General features: G+C 38.6%; 1 protein-coding gene across 1 annotated transcript in view; it reads right to left on the reverse strand.

The window, feature by feature from the left end:
* Positions 1 to 26,875, reverse strand: part of LOC124867723 (voltage-dependent T-type calcium channel subunit alpha-1I-like) — a 170,718-nt gene that overhangs the window by 4,429 nt on the left and 139,414 nt on the right. The window contains exons 29-32 of the mRNA XM_047364302.1: positions 19,200 to 19,340; positions 8,375 to 8,509; positions 4,903 to 5,074; positions 1,684 to 1,898 (exon numbers count right to left, since the gene is read on the reverse strand). Of these exons, the coding sequence (XP_047220258.1) occupies positions 1,684 to 1,898; positions 4,903 to 5,074; positions 8,375 to 8,509; positions 19,200 to 19,340 (663 nt within the window). The remainder of the gene's footprint in view (positions 1 to 1,683; positions 1,899 to 4,902; positions 5,075 to 8,374; positions 8,510 to 19,199; positions 19,341 to 26,875) is intronic.

The following is a 26,875-nucleotide window of genomic DNA, read 5'->3' on the forward strand; positions in this document are numbered from 1 at the left end:
CCAAGGAAATGATTCATGATTTTTGTGTTATTTTATGTAACTTATGTCTTGTATCTGTTCTACAGGTCTCTGTTGTAAATGAGACTACCAGCCTCAATAAGCTTACCTGTCTAAATAAAAGTAAATAAATAAAATAAAATGTGCAAAATGTACTTTAATCTACAAGGAGGACTGCAGACTAATTGACAACAGTCTAGTCATTTTTCTCTTTAGCCCAGGTGAGATGCTTCGGATATTGTTGGTAGTTCAGGAGAAGCTTAACAAAAGAAATGTTACAGTTGTAGTCCTGGATACATCTGTTTGGGGAGGCTGTTGAAACACTGACTTCAACTGCAGCTCACACCTTTTGGACCTGTCACAAACTTATTATTCTGCTGCACTTCACAACCCTCTCAAGGTTATTTATTTCTACTACTCTTTTTCCTTTCACTCAATTTTCCAATAATGTGCTTGATTAACAACCAGCTTTTTAGCCAAGATTTTTTGTGACTTACCCTTCTTGTGGAGGGTGTCAGTGACAATCTGCTGTACAACTGTAAAGTCTAGCAGTTGTCCCTGTGATCGTGTTGGCCAACATTTCTGTATTAAAAGTTTTTTGTTGGTATCGTGTAATATTCAAATTTTCTGAGAAATTGAAATTCTGAGTTTCATTTGTTGTAATCATGAGACATAAACTCTAAAATATATTACACTGTAATGAAGCATTATAATATCTTTACTTTTTGAATTTAATTATTTGAACTTATTGTTGAGATTATATTGATATTCTGTTGTACTGATTAATTTATTAATTAATTTATTTAGATGTACCTGTAAATATCCACAGACAATTACTGATCAGTCTCTTTTAGGCCAAAGCCTACAGTAAAGATATATTGAATGTAGTCAATTTAAATGATTGACGATGATGCTCATCTCTTGTATGACACAAGATTCATTTTCATGTATGTTGGACCACAATAAGCCTGAAATGAGTGTATCCAAAAGAATAATATGGCTGAGAAGGAACACACAAAGATGAAGATCGCCAGGGAGAAAAAAAAAATACAGAAACAGAAGAAAAGGCTACATGGGAGACTGCAAGGAATCCGAGCCAAGAACAACAGTGTGCACAGCGTCAGTATCAGGCTTGGGGCTGGCTAGGCTAATTAGGTGAGTGCCCCAGAGCATTACTGTAGCAGCTGAGGATCACAGAGGCACTCAGGCACGAGCTAAACAAACCAAGCAGGTACCCGAGAAGGGGAAAATCTGTTTCCATGGTTACAAAAAGGGCAAGAACTAAAAAAAGCTTTTTTTTTTCATTCTTGGTTGTTTTATGCAGAAGCCGAGAAAAGAGCGGCCTTAGTTTCACTGTGTATTAATATTTTCATTAAATGGTAATAAGAAATCTTTATCATAAAAAACACAGTTATTGTCTGAATGAAAGGCCACAAGAGGTGACTGTTTTGAGTTCTCACATCACTCAGTTAAGTGTTGATATACAGCACAATCTACAGAACTGTGTCAAATATATGTCAGTTCTTGCAACTCCAGTAGAGGCAAAAATAATCTACAACTTAAGGACCTTTTATCGAGGGACATTAGAGTGTCAGTGACATAAATGCTCTCTCTATAATCTACATATGGCAAAACCTAACTAGATGGCTTTTCTATATTTAATACAGGAGATGGTTATCTCATTACCTGAGAGCTTAAAGGCCTGCTGCTGGATCCAGGAGAGCGTAGGGAGGCCCAGGAGGCAGGGGAGGCCAACCTGGATGGGCTTATGTCGTTAGGGCTCATGCTGTCCCCATGACTGTCTGAGTGTGCTGCAGAAGCTGGGTGGAAAAAGTCTGCTGGTAGGTGAAAAATGAGTGAAGCGACATCACCAGCTCTACTGCATCTTTTTTCACTGATCTCTGTAAAAAGAAGATGAGGCTTCAGTGAAGATTGAATATTAAACAAATAAAATTAATAATATGTTATTAAAGTCAGAATAATAAAACAAATCACAGACATATGTCAAAGTATGATGCATGATTTTAGGCAATAATTGTTTCAAACTTAGAGACCTTGAAAAGTGTTTTCCATCGAACATAGAAGTTTTAAAATTAATAACCCTAAAACATTTTGGAAACTGTTGCTATTTGTTTATTAACATAGTTGACAACGTTTTTCTGAACAACAAAAAAAAAACCCAAAAACAAAAAAACAAGAATAACCAGTTTTCAGGACTTCATGTGGCAGTTCACCCAAACTTAGAAAATACAGTGCATGATGCTGAAGAGTGAAGAGTTACATAGAAATCACGTATGTCTAATCAGGGGCATACTAAACAACTGAGGGAGAGTACTAAGCAGGGGAACTGAGGAAATGAGACCAATAAACAAGGAGAGCTGAACTAAATACAGAGCATCTACAAATCAAATGGGTCTAAGAGAGTCTAAACAAAAATACACAGAGAGAAACACAAGCATTAGGTATGAAACTAAACCAAAAGGAGTTAAACTATATGACAAGAACCTAACAACAATAATGAACACAGAGAAATAAAATGAATATGGCAAACCTGTTCTAACAAACACCCCAGAAATGATCAGAAAACAAACAAAATAAAGCTAAAACATCAATGCCCATGGGTCATGACAACAGTGGGCTTATTCAAACCTGACATTAAATTCATTGTAGGTAGAACTGGTCTCAAAATATCTAAATTTGTATTGGCTTTGAAATCCCTTGTGTCTGTGACTGCACATTGGACATGCATGATGCCTTTTACCAGATATGCCCTGTTAATAAGAACATAGCATAGCTACCTAAAACCACACCGAACACTATTCCAAACACTATTTTTTGCATAAACATTTACTAAAATTACCCATTAGAAGGGCATGATTATGTTAATTTACCATTTTGTTTCATAAGGCACTCTGTTTTCTCTATAAATTGGCCCATTGTACTTATACAACTACTTTGGTCAGAAATATAAACAAACAGTAGTTGCTTTATCCATTTAACACTATGTAAGCTAATAGTATAATTTTATTATGCAAATGCCAAAAGCAAAAAAGAGAGGGCATGATTAGGCTAAAAAGTGCAGTGTGCTGTTTGCAGCTCTTGAGCACAACATCAGTGTGACTGTTCCTTTTTGTTATTTTCTAGATTTTCCAAAGGAACCAACAGATGAAAAAACAAAACAAAAAGTGACTAAGGAACTTATTATAAAATGCATCCCTTCATCCTTTGTCTCCTTATTTGACATTCGATCATAGTAGTGTTAACGATTTCAGGAGAGAAAGCCAGGTATCCCCCTTCCCAGCAACAGTTTCTAGCCTGTTTTGGAGGTATTTCACGGTGTTCCCAGGCTATATGAGATACCCTGTGAATGAAGCTACTTGTGTAAGAGACGTAGTTTTTTCAGTCATGAAGGTGGAATTGTAGCTTTAGCTGTAAATCAAAGATTTCCCATTTAGTTAAGCTCTTTCTTCACCATGACTGACTGGAGAATTCCAGTCTGCCACTCCATGGGCATTGTCCTAGTAATCCTTGAGTCGTTAAAATGTAATGTGACAGCATCCAATACCTTCAGCATCTCGAGGAGAATCTTATCTTGTCCACTTGTGGTGCCCTGCCACTATGGAGCTTTGGTCAATTCAGTGTTAAAGAATTCACCCTCCACCCGAGTCCTACAATTCTGCCTACTTCATGTATGCCACAGTTACTATAGGAAATCCTCAAAGTTTTCCTTTCACAGCTCAACATCATCCAGTTTGGCTTTGCAGTTGCATCACCAAACCAAGAACAGCCTTAGGCAGGCTATGGTTAACTTCTTTCTGTCATCAAATAGATTTCCAGACCTTCATTGAGACCAACTAAAAGTAAACCACCTGTCTTTGCTTCTGTGACCTTGTGTTTACCCAGTACATGGCAGTAGCTTCAGTAGCCCTTAGAGACACCCAAGCTCTAGAGGCTTCTTCATCTAGCTTCCCAGCTTCAGTCACCACTGGTCTATCAACAGGCCCTTTGTTCACAGCCAGTGACCTTCAGGCAGTGGAAGCTGATCCATTTTGGTTCTATATGCCCAGACTCCACTGGGACATAGACAAAACTTTTCTGGTGGTAATGCTTGAAGATCTCATGAATAGGGTCCTCAGCCATACTTCCTCAGGTCACACTGTCAATTGATTTTGGTGTACTAAGCTTGTCCAGTGACTGATCAGTTGACAGGCCTTCCTCTCTTCACCCAAGTTTCCTAGGCCTAGTGCCGCAAATGTAATGAAGCAATTACAAAATACACCTTGGGATGAACATATATTCTAATATGTTGCTTGATATGGATAACTCATGCCTGCAAAAGTTTGGTCACAAAACACCACTTAGATTTAGCTTAGGCAGGTCATTCCTCCCAGTCACACCTTTCCAGCTAACTCTACTATTGCCCAAATGGTCGTTAAAGTTTGCCAGGACACCAAATTGAATCCCAAGCTGGAAAAGACACCACATAGGCACCTATAAGCAACACTGAGGCACTACAATAGAAGTTTGGGATAAACCTCCCACTTTCTCAGCACCTCTCTCCCTGGGCAACTCCAGGGGTTCAGAGTACTAAATCAATGGAGGTGAGTCTCAATATCTAGCTGGCACGCTCAACCTCTCACACCAGTTCTAGCTTCTCTTCTCATTCCATTTCCTTAAAGCCAGACAATACTACTCTGGATATGTTGTATTTTATACTACCTCACTGTTTATGATTAACTAATGAAATATGAATATATATATATATATATATATATAGCTAGCATGAGTAAAGGTTTTGTTAAAAATCCAATGCTTTGTATTTAAACTTGAGGTGCAATATGGACAGAAAAAGCAAAATAATGAAAAAGAAATTTATAAACACAAGCTTTTCATCCACTAAACTACCTTTTTCATGTGCTGAGGTTTGCTGCTCTCGTGAAGGAGGATTTAGAGGTGGACGGATGAACTTCACACACTCCTGAACTCCACCATTACTTCCTGAACTAGAGGGGTGATGTCTTCTGCAGCTTCCCTGCATGAGCAACTCCTCTGAACTGTGAGAGTCACTGCTGCCCCTCTGAAAGCATGATAGAGAAATTATAAAAAAGCAGAGTAAGTCAAGAAAGGTTAGGGTACAGAGATATGCACAGAGAATCAGCACTACATCCAAATACACTGGAGTTTCACTGTAGCAGTAAACATATCAGGTTGAAGCCTTTCATTTCCTCTAATCAATTTATTTCCATCAAATCAATTTGTTTCCAATTTCAAAACGCTTGTGCATCATGCCTACATCTTTCTGCATCCAAGCAAGTCTGATATGAAATTTCTTGCACTAACAAGAAAATAACAGCAGCCTTCCAAGCACCAAACTGCTTAGTTGTTGTTGTTGTTGGCTGCACACTGAATCAAATGAACTGTGCATTAGTAATGGCGAGATGAAATAGGCCAGCTGGACTCGAGCAAAGACTTCATTGGATGATGGATGTATGAAAGACACATTCTGTCTTACACATGATCTCACAGAAATTGCACACACACCACAACTCAACCACATCAAAACACAGTGGGAGACGTTTTTTAGACATTCACTAAAATATAAATGCTAATTAAAGGTAATTAGCAAGTTATAGTCCTGGTATTATTTTTGACCAGGACATGTCATTTAAATCCAATATTAAACAGGTGTCTAGGATTTCCTTCTTTCACCTCCAAAATATTGCCAACATTAGAAATATCCTATCCAGGAAAGATGCTGAAAAACTAGTCCATGCATTTGTTACTTCAGGGCCGGACTATTGCAATTATTTATCAGGATGTCCTCAAAGTACATCCTTCAGCTGACCCAAAATGCTGCAACAAGAGTTCTGATTAAAATTACAAAGAGAGATCATATTTCTCCTATTTTAGCTTCCCTTCATTTTCTCCCTGTTAAATCCAGAGTAGAATTCAAAATTCACCTCCTCACATATAAAGCCCTTAATGATCTAGCTCCATCATACATCAGAGATCTGATTGTTCCATATATTCCTAACAAAGCCCTTTGTTCTCAGACTGCAGGTTTACTGATGGTTCCTTGAGTGTCTAGAAGTGGAATGGGAGGAAGATCCTTTAGTTATCAGGCTCCTCTCCTGTGGAGCCAGCTCCCAGTGTCATGCTTTGAGGGTGTTTTGGGGTTCTTCTTCTTCTTCTTCTTCTTCTTCTTATTATTCTTGATAGGTTTTGAATCATGCTTCTGTTATTTTCCTGGTCACGCTTTAGTTTTTGTCTGCTAGTTCATGTTTTGTCAAGTTAGGTTTTTTGGATCTGGTTATGGTTTAGTTTCATGGTTTACTAGTTGTGTTTAAGTTTGTATTCAAGAGTCTCTGTTTTGCTCCAGCCACGTTTTGTTCTCTCCTGTCTTCAATCATCTTCAATCGGTTCACCTGCACCTAGCATTCAGTCTCCTCGTTTCACCTGATTCTTGCTCCATATATACACATCTGTACTGTTCATTCCTTGCGGAAACACTTTGGATCGCTCTCTCTGTTCATGTCTTGTCCTTTGATCATGCCAAGCCTGTCTTTCCAGCCTGCCCATGTCTGTCTTTGCCTTCACTGTCTGTAGTAAGTTTTGTTAATTAAATCATTTCACTTACTGTCATGCTGCCTGCTCATCTGCATTCTGGGGTCCTCCGCTACACGAATCCTGACACCCAGTTTTAGTCTGTGAGGCGGACACCCTGTCTACTTTTAAGGCTAGGCTTAAAACTTTCCTTTTTGATAAAGCTTATAGTTAGAGTGGATTAGGTTTTCCTGAGCTACTCTATAGTTATGCTGCGATACGCTTAGGCTGCTGAAGGACATAATGGCCACTTTCACTCTTTCTGCTACATTCTCATACTACTCTCCAATTTGCTGTTATTTCAACTTTTAACTTTATGTTCTCTCTCTTTTTTTCTCTTTCTATAACCTACATCTGGCCTGGCTCTGTGTTTAGCTGTGGCACCTTCCTAGAGGGGTGCATTGACCAAGCTGCTGCTGCCAACAACTTAACAACTTTTCCTCTCCACTGTTGCTACAACCATGCTCAATATGAGGGATTGCTGCAAAGTCAATGCAAGCATCTGCCCACTGTTACTACATGCTCATCCAGAAGGAGTCACTGACTAGATGCAATCTGCTGGGTTTTCTTAGATAGAAAAACGTTTTAACCAATTTATATAAAACATTGAACTTGACTGCACTGTTTGACAGTTAGGATTAATTCGAATTTATGTACCTGACTTGAAATCTGTATGATGGATTGAATTGACTTTGTTAAGTGCCTTGAGACGACACGTGTTGAGAATTGGCTTTAAATCGCTGTCTGCGGATCCACCGTTCTTTAATCTCAGACTAAACATTTGCCCAAACATAAAAGATAAAATACTAAAATCCCATTAAAAAGGTTCAAACTGATTTAATGCTTTAAAGAAGAAAAATAGTACAACTCTGTACCAGGACCTTCAATTCCTCCTGTAGCAGATGAAGAAAGCTGAAGAACCCCAAACAAATGAAAAATCTCAGTTTTTATACTTTTGGCTCCACTCGTTACAAAGAGTGGAGCCAAAAGTAAAGTTACATATCTTCCTTTGTTTCTAATAAGGGGACATAAGTAACTTTAAAACAACTAAACAGGCGATATATAAATAAAGCTGAATTGAAATGAATTGAATAGTCTATCAGCACGATTTCTAGCTCTTTAAGACCTCAAATAGATTTATTTGTGCAGTGTCTTGCCAAATTCTTTATATTCTGTTTCATTACATCAATAAACCTCCAATTATTTTGTTAGGATTTTTTTGAGACAATAGTACAAAGTAGCCCAGTCAAAGTCCAGGCTTAAATTCAATTGAGAAAAATTCATTAGGTAAAGCTTGAAAATTGTTGTTCACAGACACAATCCACTGGACTGAGCTTGAATTATTTTGCAAAGTAGCATGGGCAAGCAAACAGATGCCACACTTTTAAGATTTTCGTTTCTGGAAATAAATAAAAAACTATATATCCTATTCTTTCCACTTCACAATTATGCAATACTTTGTCTACCATAGAAAATCCTGCTAATATACATTGAACTTTGTTTTTTAACATAAAAAATTCAAGAGATATAAATAGTTTTGCAAGACACTAAATGCATGTGCTTGAGTGACAATTATTCTTCTATTCATTAAAGTTAGTGAGTAAAGTCCCTTAATTGCTGGATTTTTTCAAATAAAGTGTAAGATTTTATATATTATAAATAACTTGAGCATGCTGAGCTTGAAAGAAATCTTTGTAGCCAGTGTAAAACAACACAAGTATGACAAGTGAGTTGGGAAGTTCTTAAGCATGAGCGAGAGAGTCAGTACACACACCTTACTGTCTCTGACAAGCAGCTGGTAGCTGCTGTGTTCATCCAGGCTGAGGTCATCGGGTAACACTGGAGATGAGGATTTGTCTGACAGCTGTTCTGACATCAGTGATGCCTGCTCCACCTCTGCCAATCGGATCTGCATCACAATACACAACAGTTAGTCAGCTGGAGAAAAAAAAATCACATGAATAAATCTTTTTCTTACAAAATTATGCACCAAAAACGGGACATACATTTTGTTTTACTAATATTTATTACAGTGCAAACAGTTTCAATAAAATTCTTTAAAGACACATTAAAACTTTGGGAACAATTCATTTTACTTTTAACTTACACCTGTATCTGACTATTGAAATGATCTGAGTTCGGCACAAATTAAAACACACACATTATATCAGAATCACCTCTCAGTAGCACACTTCACCACACATAAAACTACAGTTTGTGCACACATCTATTTGACTGGTACATAGATGTTTACTTTTGGAATTTCAACATTGTAGTTTATTTTTGTTTTGATCTCTTATGAGTTCTTTATTAATTTTGAAGCTGTATTCAATTCATTTCTCTGAGTTAATTAATTGTCAGATAGTTATTGCCTTATTAGTTAATTTATTTTTATTTAGTTTCTTCCTTCTTTATTCATGTACCCGTTCCCTCCAATGTGAATGTTTCCTTTGTGCTCCCATGTCCTCCTTGTTTGTTATTCCTGTGCTCCACAACATCTTCTCCTTGTGTTCCTTCTGTAGGTTTGCTTATCATTATACAATACATCTTTCAACTCACAGTGCTTCTTCCACATTCCTGTCTGTGCTTGGGTTCTTCTCCTAAAACCACCCTTTATGACAGTCATCAGCTAAAGAATAAAAAAAAAATTCTCACTAGCAGTTTGGAAAGACGTTGCCTGGTCTGATGAGTCTCTATTTCAGTGGTGCCGTTTTAACATTTTTCAAAGGCCACTGTAAATCTCAATATTGTTGCTGAGCATGCCCATTCTTGTATAACCAGTGTACCAACCTAGCATCTGATAGCTACTTCCAGCCCAATAGTGAACCATGCTGCAGAGCTGAAATGATCTCAAACTAACTGTCTTCTAAAAGATGACAATGAGTTCATTATACTCCAATGGCCTCCAGTCACTAGATCACAATCCAATACAGCATCTTAGGTGTGTGATAGAGCAAGAGATTTGGGTCACGAATGTTCAGCCAACAAATATGCAACAACTGTGTGACACTATTATGTCAATATGAACCAAAATCTCTGAGGAATGTTTCAACTCCTCGTTGAATCTGTCCCACAAAGACTTACGGCAGTTCTGGGGGCAAACAGGGGTCCAACTGGGAGTGTTGGGCTTTTGATGTAGTTAAAAAAAGAACATGTTTTCAGACAACACTGAGTGTGGTGCATTAGAAATGTCGGCTATATTACAACAGAGTATAATTCTACAAATGTAACTGTAAATGTCTCTTCAAAGTGGTCCAAGGTAACTTTTCTAGATTATGCATAGAGGACCTGTTAGTTCATAACTCTCAAATATAACCTATTATGTAAAACACCTATAAAGTGAAACGAACACGTTTCCACACAAAGTAAAAGTAATTCTGTAGATATATCATACAGGATAAGTGTATTGACAGCCCATTGAATTGTGATAAAACTTGTTTACTGCAGCACTAATTAACTCAAGACACAATATTGCATGTCAAGCTTTTAACACTTAAAAGTATAACTGGCCATTTGAGGGACAACCATATTATACAGAACAATTGTCAGGATAGTCCCACAGGTTTCGGAAACAAGTTAGCTGTGAGGTCTGCCCTACAAGATGTAAACATTACTAACATCAAAGAAAATTACATTTGCATTCTAATTTGTTTTTGAACGAATTAAAGAAAAAATAGATAAACAATTGATGGAAAGGACATAAATTAGGAAACCCTAAGGGATTAAAAGCTGATTTTGAATTGACATATTTCCCACATTAATGTCCTAATAAAACCTTTTATTGTATAAAGAGACTGATTTATTACCCTATTGTTTGAAACACAGTAATTTTATGTGTTAAAAACAATTTTAGTATTTTTAGTATTTTGACTTGATTGCAGAGTGATTTCTTGACGTGTGCATCTTCATATTTTTTAAACAGATGATTCTTGAACATAAACTTACCTAATAATAAACCCAAGCTCTAAGGTCATGTGATAATTTTATTAAATACATTAGTCTTCTCTGATTTAAAACATGTGTAAGGACTATAAACATATTTAAAACCCTTATTTTTGCTTCTTGTGTAAAATGACTTTATCTTTGCAGGTAGATTCATCCATTCATGAATCATTGATATTGTTAGAGAACTAAGGCAATTGCTCATAGCCTTGGATCATAAATCTTAAAAAGATCCAAATTAGTCAAGTGAGAATGTTGATAAGAGTAGCATCATGCATCCATTTATGACACAAATACACACATTCTGCATTTTGCAGCTTAAGACAGTAAAATAGTTAATAAAACTTTGTAAATTCACAGTGATTTAAATTCTGTTTTTGTCATGCATTTTTTTTATCTAGTTATTTTAATGCATGGTAACTTTAAGTGTGCTATTTAGTTTTCTGCACTTTCAATACAATGGAAAAAACAAGTATTAAACAGGTCAATGTGGGGTTGCTGTTAGATGTAGATTGTGAGATGCTTAGAAGCTCTGTACATATCGATTTTTAATGTTACTTTAGTTCTGTTTTTACTTGGCTAGATCAATAATTTGGTACTATAACATACAGAAAGACTAACCGTTACATATAAAGCCTGAAAATGACTACCTCAATGACTGAATAAAGCAAATAAAAAACGTGGCATCTCCCAGGCTAGCTCTGCCACATTAGCGTCCAAGCCAGATTAACCTGAGGCTGACTAGATGCTAACAGCTAAGATGCTTTCCAAATCCCTGGACAGTCTACATGAGTCCATCTGTAAGAAAATTAGAGCAGACATACACGACTTGAGAGATAGCTTGAAAGTGTAAATCGATTCTGTTAGAACTGAGCTAACGACAATCTTGGCTTCATAGTGTGCAGGCTATGCTTTCATTGCATGATGCTCATCACATTGAAGAAGATGCTGACTTCAGTGGTGATTGTGTGACTCAACTCAACTATACAACTTCAGAAAAAAGTGAAGACTTTGCAGACAAAATGCGAGGACCTAGAGGGTAGTTCCAGGCGTAACAATCTGCAGCTTGTTGGAGATGAAGAGGGTGCGGAACAGGAACAACTTACTAAGTTCGTTTCTCCACTTTTTTAAGACATTCTGACACAAGAGGAAGTCTCTCTGTTGGACAGAGCGCATCGGTCCCTGTGAGCGAAACCAAAGCCTGAGCAAGTTTAAAGCCTCTGATGTTCAATGGAAAGAAAGTGTAGTGATGGCAAAGAGTGCTGCCTTTGGAGAAGTGAAAAGCAGCTGAGATTGATTGAAAGAAATTTGGTCTGTGCTTCCTTGCCACTCTGCATATCACTCTCCCTAGGATAAAGGAACACTCGAGGATCCAATTCTGGCAATGGACTTTGAGTTGGGAAGACAACTAATGAGATCTCATTTTTGCAGTTGCTGGCAAAATAAACTAAATTCAGTTATCTCTTTCAGTTATTCCAATATTTATTTCCAATTTATTTTTTTTAGGGGATAGTCTTATGTCTAGCTTCATTTGGGATTGTAAACCACCATGCTTGAGCAAAACCTATGTACAGAGTCCAAAAGAGCTAGATGGTACAGGCGAACCAAATTTACATCAGTACTATTCAGGAGCAAATATCCACCCTATTGTTCACTTGTTATATGAAGACCCGGGTGCCGATACCCTCTTGTGGTGTGTACTGGAGCCAAGGTCTTATAGCCCCTCATCATTGGCTATTTTAGTGCATTCTTCTCTGGTCACAGACTCTGCTCCTTTCCCAAAAAATCAGGTGGTTGAAGCTACTCATAAAGTTTGGAAAGAGGTCTGACGATGGTATGGATGGCACTATTTATCACTTAAAGGCCATATTCAGACAAATCATATGTTCCCCCCCTCGCTAGAGGATGATGTATTTCTAGATTGGCGGTGGCATCAAAATATTTAGTGTCTTTTTGTGGATTGATCTTTTATATCTTTTCAACAGTTATGCTCACACTTTAGTATGTCACGTACAACCTTTTTTCTATACTTGCAGATCTGTGACTTTGTTAGAAAGCAGCACGCCCATTTTGTGGCTCTACCCCCGAAGCCGGACGCTGACACCTTGTTAACATCATTCAAGTCATTCAAAGGAATTATTACAGTTCTTTACAATATACTGTCTTCTCTACATTACCCTTCTCTTGCCATTATTAGGCAGAGGTGGAAGCAGGACTTGAGAATAAATCTAACAGATGAACAGTGGAACAACATCTTCAGTTTGCGCTAGATATGGTCTGTTACAATGTAAAATATACACCAAGTTCAAAGTACGGAAGACAAGCAACCATCTTTCAGTCCGATTTATTGATTAGTCTCAGACCAATCAATAGCTACAACTCTTTTGAATATTTAATCCTTAGTTTTCCTCACCCGAATTGCAAAGCACTAAAACCACTTCTGTTTGTTGTTTTGTACCATCCACCAGGCCCTTACTCTCAATTTTTAGATGTTTTCAGACCTTTAATCTGATTTAGTGTTAAATACAGATAAAGTTATTATAGTGGGGGATTTTAACATTCATGCTGACACTGAAAGTGACAGCCTAAATATAGCGTTTAATGCTATCTTAGACTCAATTGGCTTTGCTCAAACCATTAACAAACCTACCCACCTTCATCTTCATTCTCTGGACCTTGTGCTGACATATGGCATTGAGTGTAAAGACATAACAATATTTTCTCATAACCCTGTCCTGTCTGACCATTTCTTAATAACTTTTGAGTTTAATTTAACCGAGTACTCCACGCCTGAAAGAAAATTTCATTACAGTAGATCATTATCAGGCGATGCTGTAACAACCTTTAAAGAAATCAGTTCCACTTTTAATTTCCTCATTACCACTGAAAAGCACAGTGGAGGGCAATAATTTTGTTTCTGCCCCTTCACAAATTGATTCTTTTGTTCATAGTGTTTCTTCATCATTGCGTGATGCATTAGACAATACAGCCCCCTTGGAAAAGAAGGTAATCATTCATAGGAGGCATGCTCCTTGGTTTAATTCAGAGCTGCATACTTTAAAGCATAATGTTAGAAAATTGGAGAGAAAATGGTGCTCTACACACCTAGAGGATTCCTACTTAATCTGGAAAAATAGCCTGCTGTTGTATAAAAAGACACTTCGCCAAGCCAGAACAGCTTATTTCTCATCACCAATAGAAGAAAACACGAATAATCCTAGTTTTCTCTTTAGTACAGTGGCTAAACTTACACAGAGCCATAGCTCTGTTGAGCCATCCATTCCCTTAGCTCTTAGCAGTCATGACTTTATGGGATTCTTCTTAAATAAAATTTATTCTATTAAAAAGAAAATCTTTGACATACTCCCGAAGATGATTACTTCATCCTCAGCAAGTGAGACAACATTGGAAATAACTGCAGAACCTGATTTGTGTTTGGACTGTTTTGATCCTGAGAAGCTTCTTGAGTTATCAGAAATATTAGCTTCATCTAAACCTTCAACTTGTATGTTAGACCCAATCCCAACAAAATTATTTAAGGAAGTGTTCCCTCTGATTACCTGCCCCTTTTTAGATATGATTAATCTATGTTTAGTAAATGGATATGTACCACAGGCTTTTAAGGTAGCTGTAATTAAACCTTTACTTAAGAAACCTTTGCTTGATCGAGATGACTTGAAAAATTACAGACCTATATCCAATCTTCCATTCTTATCTAAAATTCTTGAGAAAATATTTGCTAATCAAATGTGTGAGCATTTACACAGCAACAACCTGTTTGAAGAGTTTCAGTCAGGCTTCAGAGCTCATCATAGCACTGTAACAGCTCTGCTGAAAGTCACTAATGATATTCTTATGACCTCAGATAATGGTCTTGTGTCTGTACTGGTTCTGTTAGATCTCAGTGCTGCATTTGATACAGTCAACCATAATATTCTCTTAAAAAGGCTGGAATATGCTGTAGGGATCAGGGGAACAGCGCTAGGCTGGTTTAAATCGTATCTGTCTGACAGATTCCAGTTTGCTCATGTAAATGAACAATCATCTTTAAACTCCAGGGTTAATTGTGGAGTACCACAGGGTTCAGTACTTGGGCCAATTCTCTTTACTATATATATGCTTCCAATAGGTAAAATTATCAGGCACCATAGGATAAATTTTCACTGTTACGCTGATGATACTCAGCTTTACTTATCCATAAATCCTGATGAACCCAGCCAGTTAGATAGACTACAAGCATGTCTTGAAGATATAAAAACTTGGATGAATTTAAATTTTTTGCTTCTAAATTCAGACAAGACAGAAGTTGTCGTCTTTGGACCGGAGTCTTTAAAAAAGAAACTGCTTAGTCAATCACTTAACCTGGATGGCATTAAATTGACCTCCGGTAATAAAGTAAAAAACCTTGGTGTTACTTTTGACCAGGACTGTCACGGTTTACTTGATATTGGACCCCAGAATGCAGACGAGCAGGCAGCATGATGGTAAGTAAAGAAAAGGTTTAATTACGAAAACTCACACTCAGCAGGAGGCAGGAACAAAACAAACGGGCAGGCAAGACAAGCATGGCATGATCAAAAAGACAAGACTTGGTTAGAGAACTAGACATGAGCATGAGAACAAGACATGAGCATAAGAGATGCTTCCGCGACAACTAACAGAACAGGTGTGAATATATGGCGTGAAAACCAGGTGGAGCAAGGAGACAGATTAACTTGAAGCAGGTGAACCGAATAAACTTAATTAACAGAACAAAACGTGACTGGAGCAAAACAGAGAAGAACATGAAGCAAAAGCATAACCAGATCCGAAAACCAAACTTGACAAAACATGAACAAGATGACAAAACAAAAGCATGACCAGGAAAATAAACAGAAACATGATTCAAAACTTGAACAGTGAAAAACATAAGGAAAAAACCTGAAACCAAAAACCAAACAACCCCAAATCATGACAAGAACATGTCATTTAAATCCCATATTAAACAGGTTTCTAGGATTTCCTTCTTTCACCTTCAGAACATTGCCAAAATTAGAAATATCCTATCCAGGAGTGACGCTGAAAAACTAGTCCATGCATTTGTTACTTCAAGGCTGGACTACTGTAATTCTCTACTATCAGGATGTCCACAAAATGCAGTTAAAAGCCTTCAGCTGATTCAAAATGCTGCAGCAAATTAAAAAGAGAGATCATATTTCTCCTATTTTAGCGTCCCTTCATTGGCTCCCTGTTAAATCCAGAATATAATTTAAAATTCTCCTCCTCACATATAAAGGCCTTAATGTTCTAGCTCCATCATACATCAGAGATCTGATTGTTCCATATGTTCTTAACAGGGCACTTCATTCTCAGACTGCAGATTTACTGGTGGTTCCTAGAGTCTCTAGAAGTAGAATGGGAGGCAGATCAGTTATCAGGCTCATCTCCTGTGGAACCAGCCTTTTGGTCCGTGAGGCAGACACCTGTCTACTTTTAAGGCTAGACTTAAAACTTTCCTTTTTGATAAAGCTTATAGTTAGAGTGGCTTAGCTCCCTCCCTGTTGGTTGGAGTAAGAGGGAGTCAGGTTTAGCCTAAACCGGCTCAGTTATGGTTGAGGTGCAAACACACCCTCCATTTCTGCTACCTATATGACCCCTTCTCTTTTATAATGGTTATAATCAGTCTGACAGAGGGAGGTATCCCAATCCTTGTGGTTTTTAGTATAACAATGACTATCAGTGGGACCCTTTGTGGGGTTCCTTGAAATGACATTGTTGTAAATAAGCGCTGTTTAACTAAATAATCTGAACTGAAACTATCTGTGTAGTTATGCTGCGATAGGCTTAGGCTGCTGGGGGACATAATGACCACTTTCACCCTCTTCGCTACATTCTCACACTACTCTCCAATTTTGCATTATTTGCTGTTATTTCAGCTTTTAACTTTGTTCTCTCTCTTTTCTCTTCCTGGAAGCTACACCTGGCCTGGCTCGGTGTCTACCTGTGACACCTTTCTGGAGAGGGGAATTGTCCGAGCTTCTGATGGCAACAACTTAATGCTCACCCTCTACCGATGATCCACATGGCCCTGTCTTTTAGTGTTTAACCCTTTCTCTCTCCTAGACATGGTGATTGACTGAGCTTAACTGTAACTAATTATATGTGCTCTCTTTCAGACTCTAACCTTGAAAACTGGCTCAGAGTTTATCCGTTCTTTCTTTCTAGGTGAAACGACAAAAGGAGCTACATCCATTAACATTTACTTTTCCTTTCCATAGAAAGTACTCCTGGATCAGTGCTTCTTTGTTCTCTTTGTGTCTCTGCTCTGTTCTCTCTAACCCCCAGTTGGTCATGGCAGATGGCCGCTCACACTGAGCCTGGTTCTGCTGGAGGTTTCTTCCTGTTAAAAGGGAGTTTTTCCTCTCCGCTGTCCCTACATGCATGCTCAGTAAGAGGGATTGCTGCAAAGTCAACGCCAGTGACTGTCCACTGTCTCTACATGCTCATCCAGGAGGAGTGAATGCTGCAAGTCACTGACTGGATGCAATCTGCTGGGTTTCCTTAGACAGAAAAACTTTTTATCCAATTTGAATAAATAACTAACTTTGACTGCACTGTTCAATGGTTAGGATTAATTGGAATGTATGTACCTGACTGTTGTGAAGTGCCTTGAGACAACATGTGTTGTGAATTGGCGCTATATAAATAAAACTGAATTGAATTGAATTTAAGTTGTCGAAGAGTTTCCCGGGCACCGATCCCACCTGTGATCACTGTAAAATAACACCAGATACAAATTTCCACCATTTTTGGAGCTGCTCTAAACTAATCTCCTTCTGGACTCTTGCATTCAATATGCTTTCAGACACTTTTTAGGTTGCCTTTAGATCCCCTCTTAAAAAGTACCAGTGTGATTTTCCGGCCTTCTGCAAACTCCTTGCTCACAGACTAACATTGAACTGGAAGAACAAAGTACCGCCCATCTTACTCGCAGTGAATTAAGGATATTCTATACTGAAAATAGAAAACGTCATGTACACTTTTAAGGGTAGAACTACTAGGCTTAATCAAATAGGGCAGTCTTTTCTGAAATATGCCCAATTAAAGTTGCTCAAGTGATCATAATTACAGGACTTGTGTCAGCGCTTTGAGTGCCTTGTTGCTGAAAAGCGCTTTATAAAAAAACTTGACTTGAGGACAAATTTGCATTGTGGTTTATTGTCAAATTCTGTAGAACAAATATTGATTGGTGCTGAAGGAGTTTCTTTGATCACATTCTTGTTTTTGTGTGTGAGTGTCTTGAGGGTAGGAAGGCGGGGTTGTGTTGTCCAGTTTGCGCACATATTTGTTTAACTTAATCTGAATGTTTCTTTAGTGTTGTTTAATGTATAAAAACCTTTTGAAATACAGTTTAAAAAAACAGGTCAATGTTTTTCTCAGTAAATATATTTCTATTAGGGCTATTGATATGAAATTTACAGCAGATGTTTGCAACAATCCATTGATCCACACATAAAAACTCGAAACAAATTAGTCCAAGAATTAATGTGAAGTAACATTTTTAAAATGACGTATAAATGGCATAGAAGGCCAAGATAGCCAGCTGACATCTTGTTGTATTTCTAAAATCTCAGTGCCTCCTATCAGTGCCACTTATTTTGAACTGGTTTAATCTTAATTGTTGGTCTATGAAAGCATATCTTATTAGCTACGGTATCACACAGGAAGCATCTCATAATGGGTAAAAGCAAAACTCTTTTCAAAGCCTCCACAACCTTTGCAAAACATACTGATGGCATTGGTTACAGGTGTTTTCTAAACTTCTAAATGTGAAAGGGTTGGGCCCATAATCCAGAAGCGTAAAGAACATAATTTCACCTGAAACGGTCTCTAACTAGGTGTCGGAGTCAAAAGAATAATCAGAAGAGTTGCCCAAGAGCCAAGCAGGTATTGTTGTTTCAAAGAAAGCTGTAATTATGCATTAATGCTTTACTGCTGAAAAAATATGTTGAATGTTGAAGCTTGTTTAGAGTTTGCTACAGACCATTTGAACAAGCCAGTGAAGTATTGGAACAATATAGTTGGACATATAAGATCAATATTTAAGGCCTTTTATGTTTTTGCAAACATGTTTATTGGAGGATCAACCCAAAAGAAAAATACCAACAGTGAAGCTTGGAGCATAGAACATCATGGCGTGGGGCTGTTTTTTAGAGAAGGATCTCTAACAAACAGCCAAAGAAACTCTCCACTGGTTTCAGAAAAGGAAAATAATGCTGATATATGGCCCATTCAAGCAGTTTTTTAAGTTGTCACCACAAAAAGAGGCTTTTCAGTAGGAGCGTTCAAGACTTATAAAGAAGAATACTTATCATTGTAGTTACCTACAAACAAAATTAACCTAGAGATTTATTGTATATATGGAATAATTGAGTTGTTACCAACATTTATAGAAAAAAAGATGTATTCAATGTATATTTTCCCTGCTATACAATGTAAGAAAAGAAGCAACAACAAAAACTAAAAAGACAAATCTGGTAGAAAAAGAAATTAGCACGATGTCTTATTCATAACAAGATAATAAATCTACCATCCCTGTCTTCCGCTGGTTCAACAAAATGAATTACTTACAGCAGTAAGGGAGATAATGTGTTTGTGTTTGTAAATCCCACACTTACCTCTTGTGAGTGACTTTTGCAATCCTTGCAGACAGGAGAAGAGCAGTAGTGGTGAAAAACTGACCCAGACAGGTTGTCAATCATGTCTCCTTCCAATGAGTCCTTAATCAGCAGAGACACACTGTCCAGCCACTGGCTCTCCTGCAGCACACATGAACAAACACAGTATTGACCTCAATGGGAACACAAGCAAAACATTGCAGCTTTTAAAAAGGCATGGTGTTTATTTATTATCATCATTATCTATAATAAAATGAAGAATTAATTAAACATTCATTATTAGTAGCAAATATTTAAAATTAATTTTCCAGCATCTCATCATCTCTGTACAATTCCTCCATACGTATTTGTTGCAGGACACTGTTTGCAACGCAGACTTGAACAAACTTAAGTGTCAGCTACTCTTTCTACCATTCTCCTTCCAATCTCTTTAAGGTTCTCTTTCATTATTGCTTCCTCTGTAGAACATGCTGAGTACTTCATGAGAAGTGCTGTTTAATTAACCACAATATGTTGGAGCCGATGTTATTTTCAGCTCCGACTGGCAGCTGCAAGACAGTAATCACTGACTCTTGCACTTTTACCTCCTTCTGACAGGGCCATAGTAGAAGACAAATGTCCCTGTAAGTCTAATTGCATAGTCTATAGTCATCCTTAGTCACATAGTCAAAATCAATTTATTTCCAAAGAGTTAGGCTCCTGGTTTCTTTTGTTTTTATTAGGCATTTTGGTTACAAAACTCTTCCTAAACCTCTGTTTAATTTGACATGTCATTATTTTTATTAGTTGCTATTTTCTCCCTCCTCATCTCTTACTGAAGTTTTGACTGCTTGTTCCTCCTGTGGTTACCCTTTCCTCCTGTTTTTATCCAGATACCATTAAAAAGACTGCTAAAGGGTGGTAGGTGAAGAGGGCAACAGACAATAGCAAGTCCTTGCCAGCACCTAAGTATTCACTGAACATACACATTGCTTCACATGCTGGCAGATGCACAGTGAGGGGTGAGGCAGCTTGATTGATTGGCTGTGCTGGGGGCATTGGCTGTGGTAAATTGTTCCTATGACCCCATTTGATTCACTGCTATCTGGTTCTTCACACTCCCTATTGTGCTATACACCTCTCTTTCTCAATATACACATTATTTCTATTAAAAATACATTGACCATTATCCATACTAGGTTAGTCAGTTAGATGATACCAACCTTTACATTCTTTAAATAGATTTAATGAAGATTGATGTTTAATTATTTTATAAATGGGAATAATCAGTTATATCAAGATGCACTTAAACAGAGAGATGTGCCATACTTCATCTACTTATGAAGACTTACACTTGTATAATGAAACTTCTACAATATTTTTAATGAAGCAACTGCTTGGATATACAGTATTTAGGTACAACAGTATGCAGGGACTGAATTTCAGATCATACTATGAGTGCATCTTAATAAATTAGAATATCAATGAAAAGTTCAACTGGTTCAGCTGAACAAGTTTCATTCTTTAAAATGTCAGTTTAGTAAATGAAACCAATTTTAAATAAATTCATCCCACATAAAGCAATACTTTTCAGCAGTTTGTTCCTGGTAATATTGATTATGTCTTACAGTAATGTAAACCCAAAAGTCCCTTTCTCAGAAAATTGTAATATTATAAAAGACAATTAAAAATGACTTACAGAAATGTCAGCATAATGAAATGTTTATCTATGTACTGTACAGCAGAAGCACAAAATACTTGGTCACTCTATTTTATTGAGTTGCACGTTTAGTATGAGTAGACCTATTACCCTGAATCTGGCTAATGATTTGGAATCTACTCAAAATATTTTATTTGAATTGGGTTGCGTTAGACTGGGTGTGAATTCGATCTGCTTACCACGTCTTTGGCCATTAATGTATTTCAAAATATAAAAAGATATTTGTGTGTTAGCCCTCAATAAGTTTCACCATTTTATTTGTTTCTTTTTTTGTTAGTACAGCACTGTGCAACAGAGAGAAACCATTAAAAACTTTAATCAAAGTAATAAAGGTGGCAAGGCAGTTCTCATTAACATGTTAATGTATTGGTGTTGCTTATTTTCACTTTTCAAGGCCTTGCAACTCTTATACTAATTTACAACCATCTATGTCTACTTAGTGATTATTGGTCACCGTTTTTGTGATGTTTCTTTTTTTTTAAACCCCAAATATTACTCATGCTGGAGTCATTAGTAAATACAAATTTTCAATGAGCATAAATTATTCATTAGGCATCTTAAAATAATATTGTTATGGCTTTTGCATGTGTTTTGTTTGGAAAAAGGCTATTGCAAATGGTACACTTAAATTTTTTTAAGAACAAATTTTGATGTTTATGCACAGCTGGCATTCTACATGTCAGGTCTCATGTGTTTATTATGACACAGCGATGACAAAAGGTGGAAATTCTTAATTTGATACTAAATAGTATTATTTTATGATTTTCTTACAAAAGCTACTCTTCTAAAATGGAGGTCCCCATCTACCGGGCCACTGACCTTTACCGGACAATGTTTGTTTTGGTGCTGAGGCGCAGAGTAAAAAAAAAAAAAAACGTTTGTCATTTCTGTGCTATTGACAACAAGTAAATGACAGCAACGTGCTACTCCCCTCACTATTATTAAGACATACAGGACACAATCCAATTTCACCCTCTTCTTTGGTCTGGATAATTTCCAGTCAAGTCTGGGGGAAAAAGTGGTTGGGAACCTTTGTTACAAAAAATCATCTTAAAGCTGCAGCAGGGAGTGCTGAGAAAACTGTGGACATAGCCCAACGTTTGAACAAGCACACCTTACAGGTCCCTCTCCCATGCTCTCTGCTATGCTACAGCCACCCGTACAACAGAGCAGGCCGTGAACGCACAGGCTAGTAAGCTGACAGATGACAGAGGATAAACAGCTATGGCACATTAACCGGTAGGGACGAAACATCAAAGTTATGCGTCACATTGACTATGGCCTGTACATGGTTTGACAACAAACGTGGTCCTCAAATCATTAGCACAGTGCCATTTTGTGGTTGAACACCAAGATGGCGCCGACGATGGCAGCCTCGGAGCTTCGCTCTCTCTTTGTTTTTATGTTTTTTGAGCCACAGTACTGTGGTATCGGGCCACAATCCTGTGGTCTCTACTGAATGAGAATGGTTTACAGGATAATCTATAAACCGTTTTATTCAGAGAGTTTTCCTTGTTTATAATAATTGGCTCATATTTTCCACCGCAAGGCTGCATTCTGTCGTGGAAAAACATCTTGCTGAGCTGATTACAGACGTGGAGAAGAAATACATGGACTCTTTCATCATAATACTGGGAGATTTTAACAGAGCAAACCTCTCCAATGAACTCCCCAAATACAGACAGCATATTAAGTGTCCCACCAGAGACAAAAACTCACTGGACAATTGTTACACAGCTTTAAAGGACTCATACCATGCTGTTACCAGGGCTGCTCTGGGTTTTTCGGATCATTATCTAATCCACGTCAACCCAACCTACAGACAGAGACTAAGAGCTTCCAAACCCAAGGTTCACACTGTTAAGAAGTGGACTGAGGAATCAAAGCAGATGCTACAGGCCTGCTTTGAATGCACAGACTGGACTGTTTTTGAACCCTCAGTCACTGACCTAAACCAACTAACTGATGTGGTGATATCATACATCAATTTCTGTGAGGACATATGTGTGCAGACCAAGACCTTCTGCACCTTTGGGAATAACAAGCCATGGTTTACTCCACACCTCAGCAATTTGCGCAGGGAAAAGGAAGAAGCTCACAGCAGTTGAGATTGGGCGCGGTACAGGCAGGCCAGGAACAGACTAACAAAGGAGATGAAAGCAGCCAAGAGAAGCTACAGTGAGAAGCTTAAGAACAGCCTTTCTACTGGTGACACTTCAGCTGTATGGACCGGTCTGAGAAACCTGACTACCTATAGGAGCCCCTCCACCCATCCTGAACAGAGTCGTCTCCTGGCCAACCGTCTGAATGGCTTCTACTGCAGACATGACAAGAAGCCATTCACACCTCAAATCATCCCCTCCACATCCCATTCAGGAACAAGTTCTTCCCACAAAGCTACCAACCCCCTACCTTCAAATCCTCTGCCTGCACTAAAGATCTCCAAGGAAGATGTAAATAGGCTCTTTCAGCGCATGAAAACAAAAAAAGCTGGAGGACCTGATAACGTCTCCCCATCATGCCTGAAAGCCTGTGCAAATCAACTCGCTCCGATCTTCACAAGGATCTTCAACAAGTCACTGGAGAAATGTGAGGACCCCTCCTGCCTCAAACGATCCACCATCATCCCGGTGCCCAAGAAACCCACCATCCTAGGATTAAATGACTACAGGCCTGTAGCCATGACGTCTGTGGTCATGAAATCCTTTGAGCGGCTGGTGTTGAAGCACCTGAAAGACATCACAGGCCCCCCTGCTGGACCCCCTGCAATTTGCTTACCGAGCAAACAGGTCGGCACATGATGCTGTTAACTTAGGTCTACACGTCATCCTGCAACACCTCGACCACCCAGGGACGTACGCCAGGATCCTGTTTCTAGACTTCAACTCGGCCTTCAACACCATCATACCAGACATCCTTCACCAGACGCTCACCCAGCTCAGTGTCCCAGCCTTCACCCGTCAGTGGATCAACAGCTTCCTGACGGACCGACAGCAGCAGGTGAGACTGGGGAGCATCTCCTCCCGAACCAGATCAATAAGTACTGGTGCCCCCCAGGGGTGTGTTCTATCCCCACTCCTCTTCTCCCTGTACACAAATGACTCGTCCGTGAAACTCCTTAAGTTTGCAGACGACACCACTGTCATTGGACTGATCCAGGACGGTGATGAGTCTGCATACAGACAGCAGGTGGATCGGCTAGTACACTGGTGCAGTTAGAACTACCTTGAACTCAACCCACTCAAGACTATGGAAATGGTGGTGGACTTTCGGAGAACACCACTCCCATACACCCCCCTCACCAACACTGTTTCGGCCGTGGACCACTTCAGGTTCTTAGGAACCACCATCTGTGAGGACCTGAGATGGTCTTCACACATAGACACTGTTCGAAAGAAGGCCCAGCAGAGACTGTACTTCCTGAGGCAACTCAAGAAGTTCAGCCTTCCACAGGAGCTGTTGGTCATCTTCTACACTGCCATCATTCAATCTGTCCTGTCTTCATCCATCTCAGTGTGGTTTGGCTCATCCACAAAACAGGACAGGTCCAGACTACAACGAATAATCAGGAATGCAGAGAGAATAATCAGGGCTGACCTTCCCCCCATCCAGGACTTATACAGGTCTAGGGTCAGGAAAAGAGCTGCTAAAATCTCTGTATACCCCACACACCCTGCACATAAACTGTTCAGAGCTTTACCTTCAGGCCGCCGCTACACAGCACTGTTCGCTAAAACCAGCCGCCACAGAGACAGTTTCTTCCCCCATGCTGTTTCTCTGTTGAACATTCAATAGAGTACAAAACAACAGCATACAGATGTTGCAAATGCACCTTTTTATTATATATGTGTATATTGTACATTGTAAATATGTATATTCTGTAATACAAAAACAAAACCAAAGAGCAAGGTGTACCGGAGTCAAATTCCTTGTTTGTATGTACGAACTTGGCAATAAAGCTGATTCTGATTCTGATTAAAACAGCTGCAGCACACCAGCAATCTTAAATGATGGTAGACCCTGGGGGAAGCAGCGCATACACAAGCTTGACTGACACTGCCAAGACATTCCTCCTGGCTCTGATTGGTTGTTTCTGACTGGGAGCAGTGCATTCTGCAAGTGGCAGTGGGACCATTGGGAGGAGTCAGAAGAGCTTGATTTTTTTCACAGATAATCTGTCTCATATTATACTGTCAGAACATAGTGACACTTTTAACAAATATGTAAAAAATACATTTTTGCAAAAGTTACCTACTGCAGGTTTAATATCAGCATAAATGCAAATGAAAACTGTAAATTGTGCTTTAAAACTGATATGGCTGTTTGTTTAAAAATCAGAATGATTCATAAAATAAAGTGATGTTAAAAAAGGTACACAAAGAGAGGTCTTCCCTTTTCAGTTTCATTTCTCTTTTTAATCTTGCAAAGTTAAAAATACCAGTGAGCTGACAAAGAGCTATAAACACAATGAGCCTGTGGGAGAGCCGGCCACCCACTCACAATTCACTGTTTTTCCTCCAGTTAGAGTATTTGTTGCTGTTTTCTCATCCCTGCCTGCTCCCCCATTGAGTCAATGTCATTCTTTCAGATGGGTGACAAAGTTAATTTCTTGCCAGTGGACTACGGTCTGAAAGGTTACTTAGGTTCATGAGGTTTACAGAGCACAGCATTTCAAAAGAAATCAGATTTCCAAAGGAATCTGATTAGAGTTATTGTAAAGATAACCAATAGGTATATTATTATGTTTTAGTATTCCAAGGTGGAAAATGTTATTTCATAATGACAGATTTTTTAACAAAGTTGGTTTGAATAGCGTGTGCATGGTTGTTTGTGTGTTGCCCTGCGATGGACTGACGACCTGTCCAGGGTGTACCCCACCTCTCGCCCATAGACTGCTGGAGATAGGCACCAGCTCCCCCGCGACCCACTATGGAATAAGTGGTAGAAAATGACTGACTGACTGACTGGTTTGAATAGCTCACTCAACTCTGTCAGTGAGTGATGCTGATGTAGCAAACATAGAGAAGGAAAATTAATAAACTTTGGTGTAGAATAATTACAATATCTTTATACTTTTTAAGGTAACTGCATCACCACCTTAATGTCATGAAGGAGTTTGAGTATCCCTATGATCTATGGGCTTATGTTGTCCAAGGCTTCATCTTTGGTTGTGTCTCCAATGGACATATTGCATCTGGGGGAGGGGTTGGTTTAAGAGTGATTTATAGCACAATAGAGGAACCTTGACAGAATCAAGGAGACCATATGTTCTGTGCAGTTGTGGTTAGAGGGGCTCAGGTGCTAGACAGACATGGTGAACCCAAACGAGTAGTATGGGTGGACCAGGAGCTTTTCATGGAGGACACCAGATAGAAAATCTTATCTTACACCTTTGGGAGTTTTTTTCTCGTGTTCTAGGGAGGTTGGTGACATTGAATCTAAATGGGCAACATTTAGGACCTTTTTGCAGACAAGAGTTACAGGACCTGTGGCTTGAAGGTTATCAATGCCTGTTGCTGCAGCAACCAAAAGTGGACACAGTACTGCAGCTGCATAATTTAGACATAATTGTTTTCTAAGGCAGTTTTAACAAAATGATTGTTGAAATTCATTGTAAAAGAAAAGTTCTGTTTTGTTGAAATAACATCAATGAGTACATGGTAGGTTGGAAGATTTTTGGAGTTCAAGGTACGTGCTTTGGTCATGTTGCTGTCATAAAATGCAGCATCAATCAGATGCTGCATTTCTGCTTATTTATAAAATTATTTGATGACGCCAGCTTGGGTCTTTGTGAAGTAATAAGGGGAAGGAATTTAGCTTAATGAGGACATAACTGTTTTGCTAGTATGGTTAGATTGCTGAGCAAAAAGGCCAACAGACATGCAACAATATGCATTTCCACATGTACCAACAGTGAGTATGTACATAACAATTGACCTAAAATGCTCACGTGAGGACTGCAGGAGAAAAGCCAGGC

The sequence above is a fragment of the Girardinichthys multiradiatus genome, chromosome 5, assembly GCF_021462225.1.
Source record: "Girardinichthys multiradiatus isolate DD_20200921_A chromosome 5, DD_fGirMul_XY1, whole genome shotgun sequence".
In the NCBI taxonomy this organism is placed as follows: domain Eukaryota; kingdom Metazoa; phylum Chordata; class Actinopteri; order Cyprinodontiformes; family Goodeidae; genus Girardinichthys; species Girardinichthys multiradiatus.